The sequence below is a fragment of the Callospermophilus lateralis genome, chromosome 14 (assembly GCF_048772815.1).
Source record: "Callospermophilus lateralis isolate mCalLat2 chromosome 14, mCalLat2.hap1, whole genome shotgun sequence".
Classification (NCBI taxonomy): Eukaryota; Metazoa; Chordata; class Mammalia; order Rodentia; family Sciuridae; genus Callospermophilus; species Callospermophilus lateralis.
The window spans coordinates 724,571-745,089 of NC_135318.1; the positions used below are offsets into that span (position 1 = coordinate 724,571).

The 20,519-nt window shown below is 53.5% G+C and overlaps 1 protein-coding gene across 7 annotated transcripts in view; it reads right to left on the minus strand.

Annotated features, from left to right (window-relative positions):
• The window catches only part of Myt1l (myelin transcription factor 1 like), a 147,455-nt gene that overhangs the window by 80,051 nt on the left and 46,885 nt on the right, over positions 1-20,519 (minus strand). For 6 of the 7 annotated variants that reach the window (XM_076832546.2, XM_076832547.2, XM_076832543.2 and 3 more), the window contains exons 6-9: positions 19,305-19,439; positions 12,743-12,833; positions 11,106-11,213; positions 6,559-6,773 (exon numbers count right to left, since the gene is read on the minus strand). In XM_076832546.2, the coding sequence (XP_076688661.1) occupies positions 6,559-6,773; positions 11,106-11,213; positions 12,743-12,833; positions 19,305-19,439 (549 nt within the window). The remainder of the gene's footprint in view (positions 1-6,558; positions 6,774-11,105; positions 11,214-12,742; positions 12,834-19,304; positions 19,440-20,519) is intronic. The other variant, XM_076832545.2, reaches the window with a different exon arrangement.

The following is a 20,519-nucleotide window of genomic DNA, read 5'->3' on the forward strand; positions in this document are numbered from 1 at the left end:
AAGAGGCCACCACCATGACCGTGGCTGCGAGGGAGCCTTGCAGCTGGACACTGTTCTCTGGTTGTTGGCCTCCAAAAGCCCTCCGTCTAGAACTCAAGTGCAGCGCCTTCCTCCAGAGACAACCCACACAACACACCCTCTCACACAGCGGGGCCATCTTCCGAGCAATACCAAGACCCTCCCCAGGGCACCAACTGGGAGGCACAGGAGGGATAGGCTGAGGGGTCGTGGCCGCTAACTAAGGGCTGACTAGAGAATGCACACTCAGGACACTGGGGATGAGGTGCATCCTGGGTGACAGGAGGAGGCAGTGGAGACCAGAACCCATAAGGCAAATTGGCCACCTCACTCTTCTCAGCCTCCTGCCCCAAACCACAAAGCAAATTGCATATGTTAGTGGCTTGCGCACACAGCCTCTCTGCTGTGAGCCTGAGGTCGAGCTGTCACACACCCCAGAAGGGCAGACTGTCCTCTCTGTCGTGTGCTCTGCCCAGCATGGCCCTGGGAACAGCTCCCACTTGGGTAGCTCAGCATGCCCGAGGTCAGTTGCCTCCCATGCGGTCTCCTCCCTCTGCTTTCTGAATGCTCTTTACTAAGTAGCAGAACTGTACCTCAGGGTGGGCCTGCTACAGGTCTAAGAGCAGCCTGGCCAGGCCTCTGAGGGCAGGCCACCCTGGGCACATGTGGGAGCTACCAGAGGGGCCTGACAGTGGCCACCAAAGTCCTCAGTGTCGCTGCCTGGGGTACTTTGGGATGCTCTGGATGTGGACTAAAGTTCTTGATTTTCATCATTTAGAATTTTGTTAAAAATAGGGCTATGGAAACTAGGGCAAATGAAATAATATATACTAGGGACATCTTTTCCCTTTTAATAATCTGATGAAGGCTAGCTCTTGGTTCAGGAATGAGAGAAGAAGTGGTCCAGGTAAACAGGAAAAACAATTGCTTTGTTTTGAAACTAGATAATGTCAATTTCTATAAAATGCTCAAGGACGAACTTGGGTCTACAGTTCAACAGCAGCTAGTGCTGGGGGGCTGTGGCAGATGTGGCAGGCTTGGGAGGGGCTCTGCTCAGCGCTGGCCAGGGTCCTCAGGCAGGAGAGTGGTTCGGGGTAAGGGGAGCCGGTTGCTGCCTCCTGGGTGTCAGCTCCATCCTGCTGTCTGCCTGTGTCGTGGTGGCCACACTGGGTACCACTCCCGGCTACTCTCTCACGTGACTCCTCTAGCCCACCACCTCCTAGTGACATGCTGCTGCATGCCCACCTCAGAGATGTGGAAACCAAGGCTGACCAAGGGCAAGACAGACACACAGAGGAGAGCCTGGGCCACAGTCCGGGCGCAGGCTGCCTGGTCTGATCAGCCTTTGGTCTGTTAAACAGTGCTACAGCTACAGGGCAGCAACCTTTAAAGGGAGTCTACCGTGACTGCACTTCTACTCTTGCCTTACTTGGATTGCTTGAGATCATCCTGAAGTCATGGATGTCAGCAGGAGGGAGCGCCTCCCACCCAGGTGTCTAGACCTCAGACGCCACATCTGGGTCATACCAAGAGCTAGTTTATAATGCTATCGGGCAAGTAAGCTGCCGATGATTTCTTGATTCACCCATCAACTCATTTCATTCAAATAATTATGACAATATTCACCTCATATCTATCCTTCTACTGAACATAAACAATTTTTTGTGTTTATTCAAAACAAAAATAAGAATATCTATACTTTAGATCATTCAAGAAAGAAATGATCCTAATATTGCCTATTTGTGAATGTCCACAAGTCCCTTAGCATCAGTACATTTGGGCCGAACTTAACATGCTCTGAGTCATGATTCTGACTCTGGTGCACTGCAGGGCAGGGCAGGGGGCATTGGCCACTGGTAGTCCCCCAGGACTGACCACGCCCTGCTTTGTCAGATGAGAGAGACCTAACAGAGATCAAATGCATGGCAAGTAACAAACAGATTTTGTTTTTGATACCAGGGATCAAACCCAGAGCCTTGTCCACGCTAGGCAACTGCTCTACATTGAGCTACACTCTCAGTCCCCAGATACATTTTAAATCCAGCTGCTTTTCCATCAAAGAGCAGACAGCATTTGCTAAGATCCTGGGTGCCCAGCTGACTTCGGGAAGGCATGAGGAACTTATCACATCCCCCCAGAAGGCAGCAGGTGTTGATGGCCCTGACCACCACTTCTCCTAGCATCCTGTCCCTGTGTGCAGGAAGAACTACACAATCACCATGCCGAGTATTAATTATGGCTGCATATGCAAATTAAAAACCCCAAAGAAACAAACACAGACTTCCCACCAGAGCTTCTTCCTGCCTACTCTGTGTGTGTAGCTTCTTTCTGAACATGCGCAGCTTATTCTCCTAGGAGTGCCTGTTTCTTTGTGCATTAGCATTTGCGTGCAGGGAATAGATAAATATGCCCTTATAACCCCGAGTTTCCATGAAAACTAGACCAAAAAAAAAAAAAAATGTGAGCAAAGGATATCTATCATGAGGTCTCACTTCCACCAGACCTCACCAGGAGCTGGTGACCTTGAGGCCTGCCTAGTCCATCTGACCTTCCACATTGTAATCTGCAACCCTGAGCTTTTACTGTGAGCACATAGTTCACCACAAGCACATTAAAATGTGGATCTTATATGGGAAAAAGGAGTCTTTTTGTCAAATAGCCTGTTCGATAAAGCCTGCAATGCAGATGGTGTGCTTACAGGGTCTTGGAGACATCTCTCCATGGGTCACCCTTCACGTGGCTACTCCCTGCCTTATCTGCCCTGTACTGCACAGGAGACCCACGCACAAGGCCTCTTGCACACCAGGAACTTATAGCCTCGTGGGAAGATAAGATATTCAGGGGTGAAATGACCCAGGGATGAGATATGGAGCTACCCTGTGGGCTGCAGAGAGCGGAAGTCCATCCCGCCCAGGAATAGGGAGGGCCTCACAAGAGGCTGGGAGGTCCTCGGAGAAGGCAGCGAAGGAGGTGCCCTGGAGTAAGGCAGGGGGTGGGTGACAGGAAAGGGCCAGGGGAAGCCTTCCAGGTTGCAGGAGGAGAACCAGCTCCAGAGGAACTGTGGAGCAGCGGGGCTGGGGCCACCAGGGCCACTGGGTCAGATGTCTGATGCCCCTACCTTGGGACTCCTGGGGCCACAGGCCTGGACTAGGGAAGAGGTCAAGACAGCACGTGAGGAGGTGTTTGTGGAGTGGAAGAGGAGGCTCCAAGATGACTACAAGATCTGGGCTTATAGAATTTAAAAGCTGGGAATAGCCAAAGGATCAGCCACAGAGGGGAACCCATAGGCTGGGGACTTAACAGATTTCAGGATATCTTGGGTGGTAACATACTGTCCAGAGGTGCCACAGAGGTGGCTTAGATCCAGGTCAGCAGCTTTTCCTGCAGAGGTCTCTGCAGTGACCATTGGATTTCCTGGTGGCTAAGTGATCGCTGTCCTGGCTCCTCAGCTCTGCCCCTGTCCAGCAGCCCAGGTCATGGGTAAGCGTGGGAGGCCACTTGGGCAGATTTAATGAGGTTTAAATTTCACATAGATTTTACATTTCATAGGATACTCCCCTTATTTTGTTTTATTTCTCCAATTATTCAAAAATGTTAAAACCATTCTTAGCTCACCATAGGACACAGGTGGGGAGGATGGGCCTAGAGCCCTGGAGTGGACATGCGTGGGGTGGTGTGGCCTTCACATTGTCGCTCCTCCATCACCCATGGGCTCCCTGCAGGATGGCACTGACCTCTCCAGCATGGTAGATAAAGAAGCTGTTTGGTATAGCTCCCCAGTTGAGCCCTGTCTTCCTCCAGGATCCCCAGACCCTTGACTGTCCTCGTGAACCACAGGTGTCCCCAGCTTCATGCCATTTCTCCTACAACTCGAGGACGCAGTGTGCAATCTGCCCCTTTGGTGAAGCTCACCCAAGCCTTCCAGACAGAAGGGAGCCCTTGCCTCACTGTGTGTCGGGGCCTTGCACAGCCTTGTGTTGATCTATCACATCCTCTCTGAAGCCTTCTATCCAGAGGAAAGATCATCAGCTGAGAGGCCACCAGCCACTGGCAGTGTCTGGGGAGGCAGGGCTTAAACGGAGGTTTGCTGATTGCTTTAACCACAGCTGGCAGGTTTGCGGGGGTGCCCTGAGGCTGGGGAGGGTGGACTCCTCTCTGTTCATTCTGCACCACCAGGCCCTGCTCTGTTCCCTAAGAATCACATTTTTCTACAGCAGGCTGATTCTGAGGCTTCTTAAGGGAGCAGGGTCTGCATGCTCTGTGCCCAGGTAGCCAGACTGGGAGAACACTGTGTGGCACTGCAGCATCCACCCAGGTGAGGGTCACCTCCTGGTGCAGGTGTGAGGACCATGCCCAGCTCTAGCCCTGCACAGCTCCACCCAGCACTCTTGCCACAGTGGGCACTTCCTTGACCTTTCTGAGATCTTCAGGTGAACCCAGCAGACCAAAGGTTGAGCTGTCTACTTGGTTCTCAGTAAATTGTGCTAACGTGCTGTTTCCTTTTCTCTTGGTTTCCGGAGGACCTGGGCCTGAGGTCCCACCCTGCATGATCAAGAGGGTCTTGTTTTCTGGTGGAGCCATGAAAAGAATGGATCAGCCTGATTTTCCAACAATAGGCATTGCCTGGCTTGTGAGTGAGCACCTGTGATTACTGTGTATTCATCCCTCTCTTTGATGGGCAGAGGGTGGGCAGACACAGCCTTCTCTCTGCTGACTCTCCCATGGCTAGAACCACACCTAGCCCTACTCCATTCTCCAGACAAGGAGTGAGTGGAGCTGCAGACTGTGGGACTTGCACCAGTCTGCTCCAGTGTTACGCAGCTAGAACCACAGGCCCAGAGAGCCCTCCAGCTCCCGGAGGGGTACACACCTCGAGGACACGCTGCCTGTTTCGACTTCACTGGAGCCCCTGTATGCTAAGGTAGAGCCTGGCTGCAGAGACAGGGTTAAAGAAACCAGGCCACATAGAGCAGCCACAAAGTACATGGTGAAAATGAGCCTCTCAGGAAAGGACTAGTTCAATCACTGAGAGCCCGCCGGGTTGGGAAGGATTCCCAGAGCATCTTCAATTATGTGAATGACATTTCGTTTTGACCCTTCACTTGCAATTGAATGAATGAGATCACAACAAATCCATGACTGGTGAATATTACCAAATAAACAGTAAAACAAAGTAACTGTCTTTATATCCACTGTAGCCATTCCCTTTTCCTACTTACATCTAGGTTTCTGAATATTGAGGAATTATATGCAGGGATAATCAATGTGTGACACATCACAGGAATGTTAAATTCTACCCACTATACAAACAAATGGCCATTTAGGTAAGAAGTAGCACAGTGAAAAGCAGGAAGCAACTTCTACTGGATTTAAAAAAGGTTTCTAAATTTCCTCAGTATTCAATTTAAATATTTTTTCACATACATGTTGTGATTTTAATTAAATGCCTTTTTCAGAGAGAAACCCCCAAACCTTAAAAAACTACCTTTGTTCCTCTGCCTATGAGCACCAAATCATCAGAACTTCATACCCTGAGTTCAGAGGGTAAGATTTGCTGAATATATTCTAGAATTTAAAGCAGCTACATGGAGGCTGGGGTTGGGACTCACTGGTGGAGTGCTCACCTAGCATGGGTGAGGCACGGGGTTCTATCCTCAGCACCACATAAAAATAAATAAATAAAAATAAAGGCATTGTGTCCACCCACAATTAAAAAAATACTTAAAAAAAACCCAGCTACGCGGTCAGATAAGTAGGTAAAATAAAAGAAATAGAGTTGGCCCTCAGGAGTGAGCTACTTACCAGTGAGCTAGCTGGGAGACAGAGGACAGCCAGCTCTCACCCCGCATAGTGCTCAGGGGGCATTGCTGCTGGGTCTTGCTGCACCAGTGCTAGGACAGCAGCAAGTGCCCAGGACGTCAGACCAGGCAGCACCCGGAGGCTGGCCCTTTTCTCCACCTGTCCTCCCAGATAGAAGAGGCACAGGTCCAGCAAGAGCTGGCCACGTGGAGGTTGTCAGACGTGGCTGCACATCAGAGCCATTGGGAACCTTCTAGAAATACCACTGTGCAGGGAACACCAGGGATCCAGATTAATTGGTCTGGGGTGCAGCCTGGGCATAAGGAACTGAGGAAAGCCGTCTCCTCCGTGACTCTAATGTGCACCCAGGGTTGAGGGGGCTAAAGAAATGCAGGGCTTCTCCAGGAGCCCCACTGCTCTCTCCCACATGGTCTGTCGGGGGCATCTATTAAAAAGAGGTGTCCTCCCTCACCCCGTGAAATCAGGGAGCTTCTCTCCACATCCCACAAGCTACAGAACCTATTACTTTGGAATTGCTGGGGACACTTGTCCTCGTTCTTCCCACAGTTTTGACCCTCTATCCTGAGGACCTGGGCCTCTCAGCATGGGGCCGTGCTGTGCACATCATGCTTGGCACCCTGCATGGCCACCAAGGCTGGGCAGATCTGCGGACATGGATACACACAACAACAACATCAGCATGGCAACGTGTCTCTCATGTATAAGATGTGCACCTCCTACCATCGTCATATCCTTTGGGGGATATGTCCCTGGTTTGCACCTTGGGAGCTATGGCTCTCTTGCCATAAGTATGGTTGTCGTAACTGTTGTACTCAAACGAAGTCTTGGAATATTTCTCGAGCTCCTTGGCCAGGTTGGAGCGCGGCGTGGTTGTGGGGACATTGTTTCTGTAGCCATACTGAGGAATCTCGAGCTGCTTTACAAAGCACATTGGCCTGGAAGTAAACAAGACAACAGACAAGAGCTTGCTTTCTCACGGCCGTGCACGTGGGTAGCAACATCGCATTTCCTACAGGTGTCGGGGAGTGGGGGCCTTGCACCGAGATCACAGGTTCATTTTCCCATGCAAGGGCAAAGTGTGCTTTGATCACACAGCCCCAAAGAAGCCACCTGCCTAAAAGTCCACGCAGAAGACAGAACAAGAGATCAGATCCCTAAATGTCCTGTGTGCTCTCAGCAGAGGACCGGGGTGCAATGGAGATGTGAGGTATGAGGATGAGGCAGGATCGGACACCCAGGTCTGGTCTTGGCAGTGGTCACAGAGGAGTAGAGCTACACAACCGTGAGACACTGAAAAACTTCCCTTAAAAACAGGAGGAAATAAAGAAATACTCTTAGAGACACAGACCAGGACAAAACTAGATTTTTCAAGCTGGACGATAAAACTGAATGGGATCAGACATTTTGTCAACTGTCTGTATACTCTTTCAGTACCTCAGCCAGTAGACGTTTCTTTTAGACTTTGGGATAAAATATTTAAATGGAGAACGTTTGGTTACTGTCTGTCTACTCATGGGTCCTCTGCCCATGCTCTGTGTGTGTCTGTTGGCAGGCGTCCTTCTCAGATGTGGAAGCCTTGGGCTTTGACTATGTCTTCTTAGCCTTGTGGTGAAGTACAAGGGCTCCTCTGCCCTCTCCCCAACTTCTGCTTTGGGTGGAGGGCAGAAGATCATACCCTTAAACATGGAGTTCTACAGTCCAGTCAGCCTTTTTCCCTAAGGCAGAATATTTATAAAATGTTTGGATGCATTCCCACATAAGCATTGTTTTTGTGCCCTGTAACTCTTGTTAAAAAGTGAATTCCAAGGACAGGGACTTTCCTGATGATTCATTCTCTTTCTGAATTTTGTGAAAACATTTTTAAAAATAAAGACCCAAGAAAGGCTGATGCTTCAGTAGGAATAAAGAAGATGGGGGGAATATATGCATCGGCCCTGAGAGAGACCGTGTCTGGCACAGGGTGCTGGGTCTGCAAGGTTGGGTTCCAGCACTGGCACGGAGCTCTGAGGGTGCGGGCTGGTGTCTGCAGTGGGGGACCCCGGCTGGCTACCTGGGGTGGAGACCTGAGGGTGGGTCTGCTCTCTTCCCCAAGCTGTCTCCCCAGGGGTTGCTGGCATGGCTGGACCTCTCCTCTGCAGCCTGCCTCCCTTCTGGAAGCTTGTGTGTGTGAATATGCACATGGTCTCTACTGGCCATTGGGATAGAAACTTCCAAATTATTGTTTTGCTTTTCATGATTGTGAAAGTACCACATGATTCATTGAAAAAATGTTTAGAAAATACAAGAACTATTTAAAAATCACCTATGATTCTTTGAGAGATGAAAAACTGTAACAATTTTGGTGTATTTTTGGTTGAGTTGATGCATTTAGTAGTTCTCTAACAGTTAAGACATAAAATTTATACATAATTCACACTCTATCTTACATGGAATTTACTTTTACTTTTTTAGGCTTTGAAAAGAGTTCTTAAGTGCATATTGAAATCAATCAATAACATACTATTAACTATTTTCCAATTTTTAGAAATTTTTTGTTATCATAAATTCTGACTCAATATGCTTTCATGTACAAATCTGTTTCTTCTCTGGTCATTTCATGAATTTATATTATTTTTTAGAGCAATTACAAAGTTTTGATAGCTGGATTTTTAAAAAAGAAAAGCAAGCCAATTTCTATGTTGCTAAATAGCACCTATGTCACTTTTAATGACATAATATGGTAAAATACCCAATTTATTTACCAAATTACCAACTTATTTATCTTGATTTATCTAATTTATACTGATTGAGGCAAGAAAATTATGTACCAGTGATTGGTCATCTATTCTGGGGCATTTTGCCAGGTAATACTGGGATTGTCTATATGGATAAGGCCCTGGAGCAGGGCTTTGGGGGTATGGAATGCTTTTGTGGGGTTTGGGAGAAGAGAGGCCCTTCTGGCTATGGGGATCAGCTGAGCTGTGATGGAGAAAGCCGTGTTTGAGGGAGATGCTGCCTTCAGGTGAGTTCAGCCTGGGACCTTGGCTGTGGGGAGGGAGCACTCAGGAACGTGCACCCGGGATGGACTGGGGACTTGTTGGGCCTGGCTCTCTGCTCCTTCACCTGCCACAGGTGAGGGCCACTGCAGAGGTTGGGAAGGGCCGGGAGCCCGGGGAGCCGAGAGCTGGGGTGCAGGGATGGACTGAACAGTCCCACGTTTTGCTAGGAGCTCTCTGAAGTCTCAGGTTCTTGTTGGCCCATGTACTGAAACACTTTTTATTCCTTTCTTTTGTTGCTCCATTGAATGAGCACTTCTACCTGGAGACACTGGTGTACAGGGCTGCTGGGACAGACACCTCTCCTGCAAGTGCTCACACCTGGCCCTAGGTCAGCCCGTTAGTGTTGGAGCATGTCGGAGCATGCAAGACTCTAGAGGCAGGGCCAGTAGCCTGCCCAGGGAGAGGAGTTCAGGCTGCTGCACTCAGTCTGCATGGCCCTTGGTGGCTCCTGGTGTGGGGTCTTCCCTTGCTGCCAAGGGGCCTGTCCAACCTGCTTGTCACACCAGTCAGAGGCATGAGGAAGCTGTTCATCTGGGCACAGTTATTTGTCCCTGGCCTTCGTTAGTTGGCATCACCATAGCTGTCCCTGACCCAACCCAAAGGGGTACTGAGACACAAGGCCACCTAAACCACAGGCAGTGGCTGCTTTTGGCTGGCCTAGGTGGAAGACCATGCCCAAGTGAGTTGACATTTGCAATTGTTTGTGTCTCATCTGTCTCAAGCCATCTGTGGGTTTCCACTGAGGCTGAACCAACCCCGCTATTGGAAGTAGAGCCACATCTGCGTGGACAGCACAGCCACCTGGTGACATCAGGAAGGGGCCATGCACAGGACTCCTAGCTTTCACAGATCTGGTCACAGTAGGCAAAAGAAAATTGAAATTCTGAAAATTCTTTCAGTTACAAATTTCTCTTCATCATTTTTCAACATTTTCTGGGTTATCAACAATCCCTTCCTGAGGTGGCCGGGAGCTTTTGTTAGGGGACATTTCTTGTTCTAATTGTGGGTTCAGAGCTGCCATTGTCTGTCAGACAGTCTTATGTCCTTAAGCTGAGGGTTCTGGGGACACAGATATGTGAGACAGGTACACTGAGTCTGTAGATGGTTAGCACCCAGGAATAAAAAATAAAAATTTATTGAAAGTCTCTTTTTGAGTGTTGGGATCATGGATTCTTTTTATGTCTGTTTTTTTTTTTTTTTTGCTTAATTAAATATTCCTAATCTGTAAATATTTAAACTTTTCTGTTGGAGGAGAGAGATAGTTTAATTACTGTGGTAAATTAATGTAAGAAACTGTGAAATAATACACAAAAACCAAAAAAGATATTCACCTCCCTTGCATGGTGATTTTCTCCATGTGATTTATCCCAAAGAATAATTTAGCAGGAGCAAAATGCTGTATCTATGGAAAAATGTTTGTCATTAATAGTAAAGTTGGACGTGAACCGAGTGCCTGGGCTGGACCTGGCTGCTACACTGGGGGCGTCTGCCCAGCAGGATGCGCATGGCCCTGAGATGGCAGTCATGCCAGTGTGCAGAGGGAGGGGTGTGGACCTGGTATGACATTCAGAGAATGGGAATGCCCAGCGGTGGTGGCTTTCATGTGGACAGGGTTTGGAGGCAGATGCAGGAGTGAGAGATGTACATAGAGCTTAGGATGCGGATCCCTCCCCTGCCTCCTACGGGTCCCGGCCTTCCCAAACCCCGAACAGCAGCAGAGGCTCAACGTGATACTCCCCCAACCTCCCGGTCTTCACATGCAGTGATTTAATGATGTCAATTGGCAGTCATAGCACCCACACCCACCTACACTGACTGCCTGGACGGCTTTCCAAACGTTAAGCCCCTGTCTTTGTCGAGGAAGTGTCCATAACCCTCACATTTCCAGCAGCAACACCGCCCTGTAGGCTGGTGTCATGCCCTGGCTCCAAATTAAGGTTACTTTGGGCATCTTCTTAATTTTCAAATCTTCCCTTGCATTTAGCATTCATAGAGTTATGAGATGTCAGAGCCAGAAAGAAAACCAACAGTGCTGTGCCCCGTCCTCTCCCTCGGATCACGCTGGGCCACCGAGGCCGGGACGGAGCTGCTCTTGGCTCCCACTCAGCCCAGCACAGCCACCCTGGCATCCTGCCACTCAGTGAGCGATCCACCTGTGGAGTGTCGGTGCTCAGGTGCACTGGGTGATGGTAGATGGACCTCATGGATGACACACTCCTGTTTGGGTACCTGAGGACTCGGTCCGAGGCCTGGTTGGACTTGGACACATCGCAGCTCTGGTGTTTTTCTTGGGCCTTTGCCAGTTTCTCTGCTGCAGCAATAGGGCATCCAGAGAGGCTGCAAGTGCAAAAAGGGGGTTAATGTCTGGTCACAAAGAGCTTCACAGCACCCAGTCCAACCACCATCTCCTCTCCCTGGGTGGAGCACTGAGACCTGACAGGGCAGAACCCAGCAGCCTCCCAAGCCCCTGGGAGTCCTGAAGGGGTGAGTCAGTCGTGCCACGTTTTGGCCTGTGTGCTTTCCTCTGGGTGTGCATGCTGCGGTGCTGATGGCAGCACCCTGCACCACCCTTCTGGAGAGAGCAGCCTCGCCAGGCGCATTCAGGAGAAGAGGAGCGAGGCGAGTTTCAGACATGGCTTCACTGGGGCTCACACTCCTTCTGGACAGGAGCCTTGACGGCTTGGGAGGGTGCAGCCTGAGCAGCCCAGGAATGGCAAGGGTGGGCAGGCACCAGACAAAGGAGCACCGAGCCTGCTCTGCAGACATACCACCTGGGCTTTCGCCAGTCAGTCTGACCTTTGCACTATCATGTTCTCTGAAGAGGGAAAAATGAGAGGAAAGGAAGTGGAGTAATCTCCAGGACTGTACAAAAACATTTTTTAGACTAAACTGCTCAGGCTGGTCAACCTGGAAGGAAAAGAAGCGGGCTTTCCTGTTTGAACCACTTCCTCCAGAGAGTACATGTGTCCACGGGTGTGGGCACCTGTGCTTTCTGACACAGAGGCACTGAGGGTGGCTGAGGAACTGCTCCATGAGCGCAGCCTGGCACAGCACCCAGCGCCAGCTCACCCTGCGCCAGGTCCTCCTGCACGTGAAGCACAGAACACCTCTGACGGGCACAGGGCGGTGCTTCGTTCATTGTGAATTTAACAGAAGTGGATAAATTTGCCAGCCACACAGGAAGGGTCGGGGTGAGGCTTACTGCTTCCTCTCCAAAGACAGTGCTACGTGAGCTTCAAGCTCACACCACAGCCAGAAACTGGCTCAGCAGTCGCTTTCCTGCACTGAGGACAGGAGGCTATCTGGTATGAGCTGAGTATTGTGAGGATGGTGGATCACCAAGCTCAAGAGAACAGGAGGAAGCTGGGGTCTGCTGCACGTTCAAGACGTGTCCACAGAGCAATCGTCCTGCAAGAGCTACCTACGGGAGCACCCCTTCCCCTGCCCTGAGCAGCACTAGACCACTGCACAGACTTTAGCCACGTCCATGCTGACCTGGGGTCTCAGCAGAGTGTCAAGGGCAACCAGGGTGAGTCTCACATGGCACAGTGTCACCATATTCCAGTCCATGTTCCTGTGTGGTGAGCAGCGGATAGCCCGCACATACCTGGGGATAAGGGACCCTGGGTCTCCTCTAGTCACCATAAGGGTCCCTCACACTCTGCAGGGTTCCCTGAAGGGCTGTTCCCCATTATGACAAGGTGGGTAGACAACTAAAAAATCCGTCTCCCTGCAGGGCAGCCGAGCCTAGGCCCTCCATGCTCTGTGGACTCCACTCTGTGCCCTTTAGAAGCAAACTGTGAGGACACGAGGGGCTGGTGGGGCGAGTACTCCCAGGGTGGGGGTCCAGCAGGTGTCCAGCTTACCTTCTGTGGGAGTTCCTGTTGCTATTCACATGCCCTCGCCCTGTGCAGCCTGGAGTGGGACACTTGAGAACATTTTCATGCATGGCAAGAACTTGACAAGGAGAGGCAAAGAAAACAGCCCATCATTAAAACAGGGAAATGTCAGAATTCAAGAACATGCAATCGTTGTACAGAGGCTGGGCTAGTCTAGACACACAGGCCTAAGAACGTCCGTGATGAGCATGATCAGGAAAACACAGGTCAGGAGAGAGAAAGTCGTCTGCACTGCACTGATCGGCATGCGAAGCAGAGTGTGCTGGCCAGGGGCAGAGAGCACGACCCTGAGCAGCTCCAGGGGCCGGGGAAGCCCCACGTGAGTGCTGGACGCCAGGTAGCAGTGTCACAGCATGTAGACCTGGCATGTCAACAGCACACCTGGGCTTGGAGACAGTGCTGAGGGCAGTGGCTAGCTGAGCAGAACCCTGGGCTGCAGTTTTAAGGACTGAATCAAAGTCTCTCCGTTTAGGAAATAAGCAGTGACCTGTTCTCTAAGCAGGATGAGCTGGAACAGCAGAGTGAGAGGGGCAGAGAGACAGCGCCTGGGGTGAGGCTGCCGTGAGCGGCAGAGCTGTGTGGACTGACCAGCAGGGCCCCGCCCTGCCTTGCCTATGTCCCTCTTCTCCAGCCCTCAGTGTCCACTCGGCTACTCTGCATCTGGGGAGCTCATGGGGTTCAAGAGCTGGGGGCCACACCGGCCTCAGAGCCAGGCACCTTGCTCCTCCGAGGGGCCCTCCGCCCAACTCTAGACTGCACTATGGCACTCTTCCGGCCAGCACCATGCACCAGGTAGGTGGCTGTGCCAGGGCTGCTGGGTCCAATCACTGGCGGCATCACTGTGTTTTCTGTGACTTCCTTCCCCTCTAGTAGGAGCTGCTTTGTCCTGACCTCTGCAGGTCCCTGGACCCTGCAGCCCATGGCTGGGATGTGGCTACTATAGGCCTTAACCCCGGTGTGCTCACCACTGGCCACGTTCTTAAATGGAGTCCACTGGCCTTAGTGTGAGAGCTGTGGCCCAGGCTCAATGTGCAACACCAGAACAGCGAAGCCACCTCCAGTTGATTTGGTGGTGGGAACTGGCCTGGGGTCACGGGTTTCTTTCTGGGGAGATCTAGACACAAGGCCTCCTCTCAGGGTTCCTTACTCTTCAGTCAGCTCCCCAGGCTGCAGACTTCCTGTCCCTGCCCTTCCCTCCAGGACTCAGACAGCCCCTGTCACCAGTCATCATTGCTCCCTGATGCCACTTCCCTTTTGCACCAACACTTGCCTCTCCCCCACCTGATGCCCAACCTTGCTGGGGTGGTGCCCGCCCCCAGGCCTGACCATGTCAGTCGCTTGTTGAGTGGAGGTGCAGGCCCCTTGCACATTTGCACTGTATCGAGATCTGGGGGCTCTCTTTGTTCATGAACAAGGGTCCTCCCTGCTCTGCTCCCGTCTAACGCTGAGGTCTCAACAGGAGGCTTCGGTCAGCAAGCCAGCAACCTCGGCAGGCCTGCCTCCTGGGCTTCCTGGGCCTCGGCATCCCTCCACATATGAGGCTCTTCAGAGGAGCCAGCTTTCCTGGTTTTGATCCCTCGGACCTCCCTTCCACCTGCTGCCCTCCCTCTGCTTCACCTGACCATGGGAGAGAGGCCACAGCTCCCCTGCTGGGACCGCCCCTGCTGGCTCCCCCACCTCACCCCACGTCCTCTCCCTGAGTAGCACATTCTCCCTTCGCACCACTGCTGTTGGAGGAAGGGTGTCCTCCAGCTCTGTCCTGTTGTCCCTTTGAGCCTGCCCTCGGGCCATGGGTACCTTCCAAGTGGCCTGCTCTTCAGTGTGACCTGCTCTCCCCTCCTGTCTCTGTTCTCACCTCCTCCAGGCACCCTCCCCCTGTCTTCCTTTGCACTCAGCGGCCTTGCTCCCAGCCTGCCTGTCCCTGCCCACACTCTTCCCACTGCCACTGTCTCCTCCATGCCCTGGTCATGTGTGACCCCAAAGCCTTCTTCTCTGCCCATGCAACCCTGGAGCATCACCCGGGGTCCCAGGTCCAGGCCTGGAGATGCCCAGTCCCCACAGTGCCCAGTGTGGCTGCTGGTGGGCATCGGGCAGCCATGGGAAGCACTATCTGGGCCAAGCCCATGTCTCTGCCAGGCTGGGAGCTCCCAGGACTCAGAACCTCTTCTCCTCCCGTGGCACAGTCTCTGTGGTCCTCCCAGGGTGAGCAGAACTGGGCTGAACTGGGCTGTGCCAGTGTAAGGGAAGCCAGTCCAGCAGGAGAGGCTCAGCAAAGACTCACGCAGACCTGCCCTTCCTCAGGCTCACGTCATTCCTGGCTTCTTAAAGACCCGTCTACAAGCAAATCCACAGCAAGGCTTTTCTGTGCATGAGCTGGAGAACATTCCTGGACAGAGTCAGCCTCCTCCTGCTAAGGTGACACCCCATGTGCCCCCACTTCCTCCTGTATGGTGGCATTGCCCTAGCCCCCACTTCTTCATGGTAAGGTAATACCCTGGGTGCCTCTAGTTTCCCTGAGAAGGTGACATCACTCCATCCCCCATTTCCTTCTGCTCAGGGGTCACCTCCTCAGGCCCCTCCTCCTCCTCCTCCTGCTCCAGGGACACCTCCCCAGGCCTCTCCTCCTCTTCCTCCTGCTCAGGGGACACCACCCCAGGCCCCACCTCCTCCTCCTCCTGCTCAGGGGACACCACCCCAGGCCCCTCCTCCTCCTCCTGCTCAGGGGACACCACCCCAGGACCCTCCTCCTCCTCCTCCTGCTCAGGGGACACCTCCCCAGGCCGCTCCTCCTCCTCCTCCTGCTCAGGGGACACCTCCCCAGGCCCCACCTCCTCCTCCTCCTGCTCAGGGGACACCTCCCCAGGCCCCACCTCCTCCTCCTCCTGCTCAGGGGACACCTCCCGAGGCCCCTCCTCCTCCTCCTGCTCAGGGGACACCTCCCCAGGCCCCTCCTCCTCCTCCTCCTGTTCAGGGGACACCTCCCCAGGCCCCTCCTCCTCCTCCTCCTGTTCAGGGGACACCTCCCCAGGCCCCTCCTCCTCCTCCTCCTGCTCAGGGGACACCACCCCAGGCCCCTCCTCCTCCTCCTCCTGCTCAGGGGACACCACCCCAGGCCCCTCCTCCTCCTCCTCCTGCTCAGGGGACACCTCCCCAGGCCCCTCCTCCTCCTCCTCCTGCTCAGGGGACACCTCCCCAGGCCCCTCCTCCTCCTCCTCCTGCTCAGGGGACACCTCCCCAGGCCCCTCCTCCTCCTCCTGCTCAGGGGACACCACCCCAGGCCCCTCCTCCTCCTCCTCCTGCTCAGGGAACAACACCCCAGGCCCCTCCTCCTCCTCCTCCTGCTCAGGGGACACCACCCCAGGCCCCTCCTCCTCCTCCTCCTGCTCAGGGGACAACACCCCAGGCCCCTCCTCCTCCTCCTCCTGCTCAGGGGACACCACCCCAGGCCCCTCCTCCTCCTCCTCCTGCTCAGGGGACACCTCCCCAGGCCCCTCCTCCTCCTCCTCCTGCTCAGGGGACACCTCCCGAGGCCCCTCCTCCTCCTCTTCCTGCTCAGGGGACACCTCCCCAGGCCCCTCCTCCTCCTCCTCCTGCTCAGGGGACACCTCCCCAGGCCCCTCCTCCTCCTCTTCCTGCTCCGGGGACACCTCCCCAGGCCCCTCCTCCTCCTCCTCCTGCTCAGGGGACACCTCCCCAGGCCCCTCCTCCTCCTCCTCCTGTTCAGGGGACACCTCCCCAGGCCCCTCCTCCTCCTCCTCCTGCTCAGGGGACACCTCCCCAGGCCCCTCCTCCTCCTCCTCCTGCTCAGGGGACACCTCCCCAGGCCCCTCCTCCTCCTCCTGCTCAGGGGACACCTCCCCAGGCCCCTCCTCCTCCTCCTCCTGCTCAGGGGACACCTCCCCAGGCCCCTCCTCCTCCTCCTCCTGCTCAGGGGACACCACCCCAGGCCCCTCCTCCTCCTCCTCCTGCTCAGGGGACACCTCCCCAGGCCCCTCCTCCTCCTCCTCCTGCTCAGGGGACACCTCCCCAGGCCCCTCCTCCTCCTCCTCCTGCTCAGGGGACACCTCCCCAGGCCCCTCCTCCTCCTCCTCCTGCTCAGGGGACACCACCCCAGGCCCCTCCTCCTCCTCCTCCTGCTCAGGGGACACCTCCCCAGGCCCCTCCTCCTCCTCCTCCTGCTCAGGGGACACCTCCCCAGGCCCCTCCTCCTCCTCCTCCTGTTCAGGGGACACCTCCCCAGGCCCCTCCTCCTCCTCCTCCTGCTCAGGGGACACCTCCCCAGGCCCCTCCTCCTCCTCCTGCTCAGGGGACACCTCCCCAGGCCCCTCCTCCTCCTCCTCCTGCTCAGGGGACACCTCCCCAGGACCCTCCTCCTCCTCCTCCTGCTCAGGGGACACCTCCCCAGGACCCTCCTCCTCCTCCTCCTGCTCAGGGGACACCTCCCCAGGCCCCTCCTCCTTCTCCTCCTGCTCAGGGGACACCACCCCAGGCCCCGCCTCCTCCTCCTCCTGCTCAGGGGACACCTCCCCAGGCCCCTCCTCCTCCTCCTCCTGCTCAGGGCACACCTCCCCAGGCCCCTCCTCCTCCTCCTCCTGCTCAGGGGACACTTCCCCAGGCCCCTCCTCCTCCTCCTCCTCCTCCTGCTCAGGGGACACCTCCCCAGGCCCCTCCTCCTCCTCCTCCTGTTCAGGGGACACCTCCCCAGGCCCCTCCTCCTCCTCCTCCTGTTCAGGGGACACCTCCCCAGGCCCCTCCTCCTCCTCCTCCTGCTCAGGGGACACCTCCCCAGGCCCCTCCTCCTCCTCCTCCTGTTCAGGGCACACCTCCCCAGGCCCCTCCTCCTGCTAAGGCACCCCACTTCTCTGACACAGGTGGAGACAGGACTGCGACCTGCAGGGTGGCAGGACAGGCCCATATCCCTGCTCTGTCTATTTGGAGGCTTCTGGGGAGATGTGGGCTGAGGAGGAGGAGCTGGCCTGCCCTGAAGGGAAGCCAGAGGCCTAAGGGGAGCCGGCCGGAAGCAGCTTTGTGCTTAAAACCCCAGAGCTTGGTCCTAGCACCTGCTTGTAGATGAGGAAAGCAGAGGACAGCACATGCAGCCTGCCTGTCGGGCTTGAGAGGACGACCATGGACCACTGAGCCCGGTTTGGGAGACAGAGGGTGTGGGCCGGACAGGATCTATGGCCTCACTTAGTATTTCATGTAGGCCAGTTAGTGTCCGTCTACAGGTTGACTGTAGAGACATGGCAGTCCCTCAGTTTGCCAACCACTGCTAGTCCCTGGACAGAGAAGCATGATGGACACCCTGATTCTCATTTTCTTCATTGGAAACCAGGGCCAACACTACCTGCAGGGTCCATGGCTTGAATGAATTAGTGTTTGTGGGTGTGAGCCCAGCACCCGCCCCCAGTGTGCTCAGCACGTGGAAGCCGCTGTTGTAGACCATGCCGTCTCCCTGCTCATGTAACACACGGGATTGTAGCCAGACACCGAATTGGCTTTTCCAGGACTCCGCTTTAACCTGGACACAGTTGCAGCAAGCTGAGCTGACTTTCCTTAGTAGCCATTTGAACACCTGGAGCCTCAGGCATGTGTGTCCCCTGCCACTCCTGCAGGCTCGCCACTCAGGGACCACAAGGTCACCCATTTTAGTTGGACTGGTCTCAGAATTCCTCCAGATCATTGACTGGTCATCCTGCCATGTCTCAACCATCGCAGTTTTTCTGCCAGAAACTGTCTCAGGTAAGAGGAGACCCTCCATATGACTGAGACTTAGAGTCAGGATCTTGAACTTACTCTTTTCAGAAAATGTGCCTGTTTCCTAAACTTTATATAGCTGGCATATTTAATTTCCTAAGCTTTATATAGCTGGCATATTTAATTGATGAAAGATACACAATAAGGAGGTGTATACCATTTCAGTTCTAAAAGAAATAGAGCTTTTCACAGATTGAGTCCATATTATCAGAACCTAACTATTAAGAACTGCAAAAGATCAAAACCCACCCAATTTAAACCTCCTTATTTAAGGTCTTCTAGTGTGGAAATGCTGGTACATCTGAGGAGTAAAATGAGGCACAACCTCTTGTCTAAATGATGATGGGATGATATATCCATGTCCAGGGCAGGAGGAGTCTCCAGGCCCCTTCTCTTGGGGAGGCAGAACAGGCCAGCACTGTGGATGGGTATCTCAGACACTATCTGGGTTCTCTAACTGTGAGACGCAGAGGCAACTTGCCTGGGGTCTCCAAGGAGGACTGAATTGGGACCAAACCTGGTTCCAGAAAGGGGGCTGTAGAGGGCTACTCCGGGGCTGGTCTAGCAAGAGCTGGCACCCAGGAAGCATGGGGGTTGGGGGAGCAGGCTCCCTGTCCCCCACTCCTCCTGGGGCTGCCCGTCAGGGTCAGTGGGAGCCTGGTGAGCTGTGGCCACATTGAGCCGTAGAATGGAAATGATGTCAGGTCAGAGGGATGGTAGAGACAGAGCCGTGTGCTAGCACTCCAAGGGCAGCGGTGAGCTGTGCACTTACTTTCTGGAGGGACCCTATCTTTGTGCGGGCATCCAGACAGACTGCGGTGATGCGGGTAAAGCCCAGTTACATGGCCGGTTCCATCACACCCGGGGGTTGGACACTTGCTCTCTTTCTTTTCTGTTCTTGAGGGATCTAAAAGCGACAACAGGTTCCAAAAGAATGAACGTTCACCAACCGAAGACAAATGTGATCATTCAACAATCCCAAGAGACCTTTGCTAAATCAGAGGCCAGCAGGTGTCAGGGCACAGGCTGCAAACACCATGCTTTGGCTAGGGTAGGCTTCTGTTTTAGGTGATTGTTCAACCTTATGCAACATGATAACGAATCAGAAAGTATTTTCGTTTTTGTCCTAAAGAAAGAAAGAAAGAAAAAAACCCACCCATTCCCCAACCCTAACCTTAACTCTTGATTGATTGGTTTCCCGTGTGTTACATGATAAGCTGTGTTGCTCAAATAAATCAACGTAAACAGTGATGAGACAGTGGCCTTCTTAGAGAACAAGACTCCACACCGTTTTCATTTGGCAGTCTCTCTGTGAAATTCAGCCAAGAGTGTGACTCAGTCTCCAGCTCTTCAGCTGAATTTCTTCCTGTTGGGAGCTCTGGTGGCACACACAGGCAGCAAAACGCGGCTGCTCTGGACTTTGCTCTTGAGGCTAATCACTCTGTTTCTTAGCATAGCAATTCAGCATGTTTTGGAAAATAAACTGAACTCTCAGAAGGCACTGTAAGCAGATGACCAAACGGTGGCGATCCCACCTGCAGAGGTGATGGGCAATCAAAATGCTTCAGAAGCCGCTGGAGCAACCTTTTGTTCTGATTTCTCCGTGTGTGCTTGGAACCAGAAGGAGGCTCGTGTGATGCCGTGCATGCATACACAAAACCAAGAGGGGATGCTTCTCTAGAGCCCTGTGGGCTTCTCTGCAGTACAGTCAAGGGCCAACTAGAGCAGAAGTCTGGTCCAGAATCAGATGCAGATGCCAGAGATGTAATGACATTGCTAATTTAATCTTTTCTACACCCAGAACTGACCACAGCACAGAACTTTGCAGCATAATAAGTTCACAGTGTTTCAGAGGCCACACTTAGACCAAACAGTAAGTCTAACCAGTGGTACACTATTTTTTAGTCCAATTTTGAAAACCAGTTGCACAGATCAATATCAATAGATGTGGCTCTTATGATCTGGTCCAGAGAAGGCTCTAGTTAAC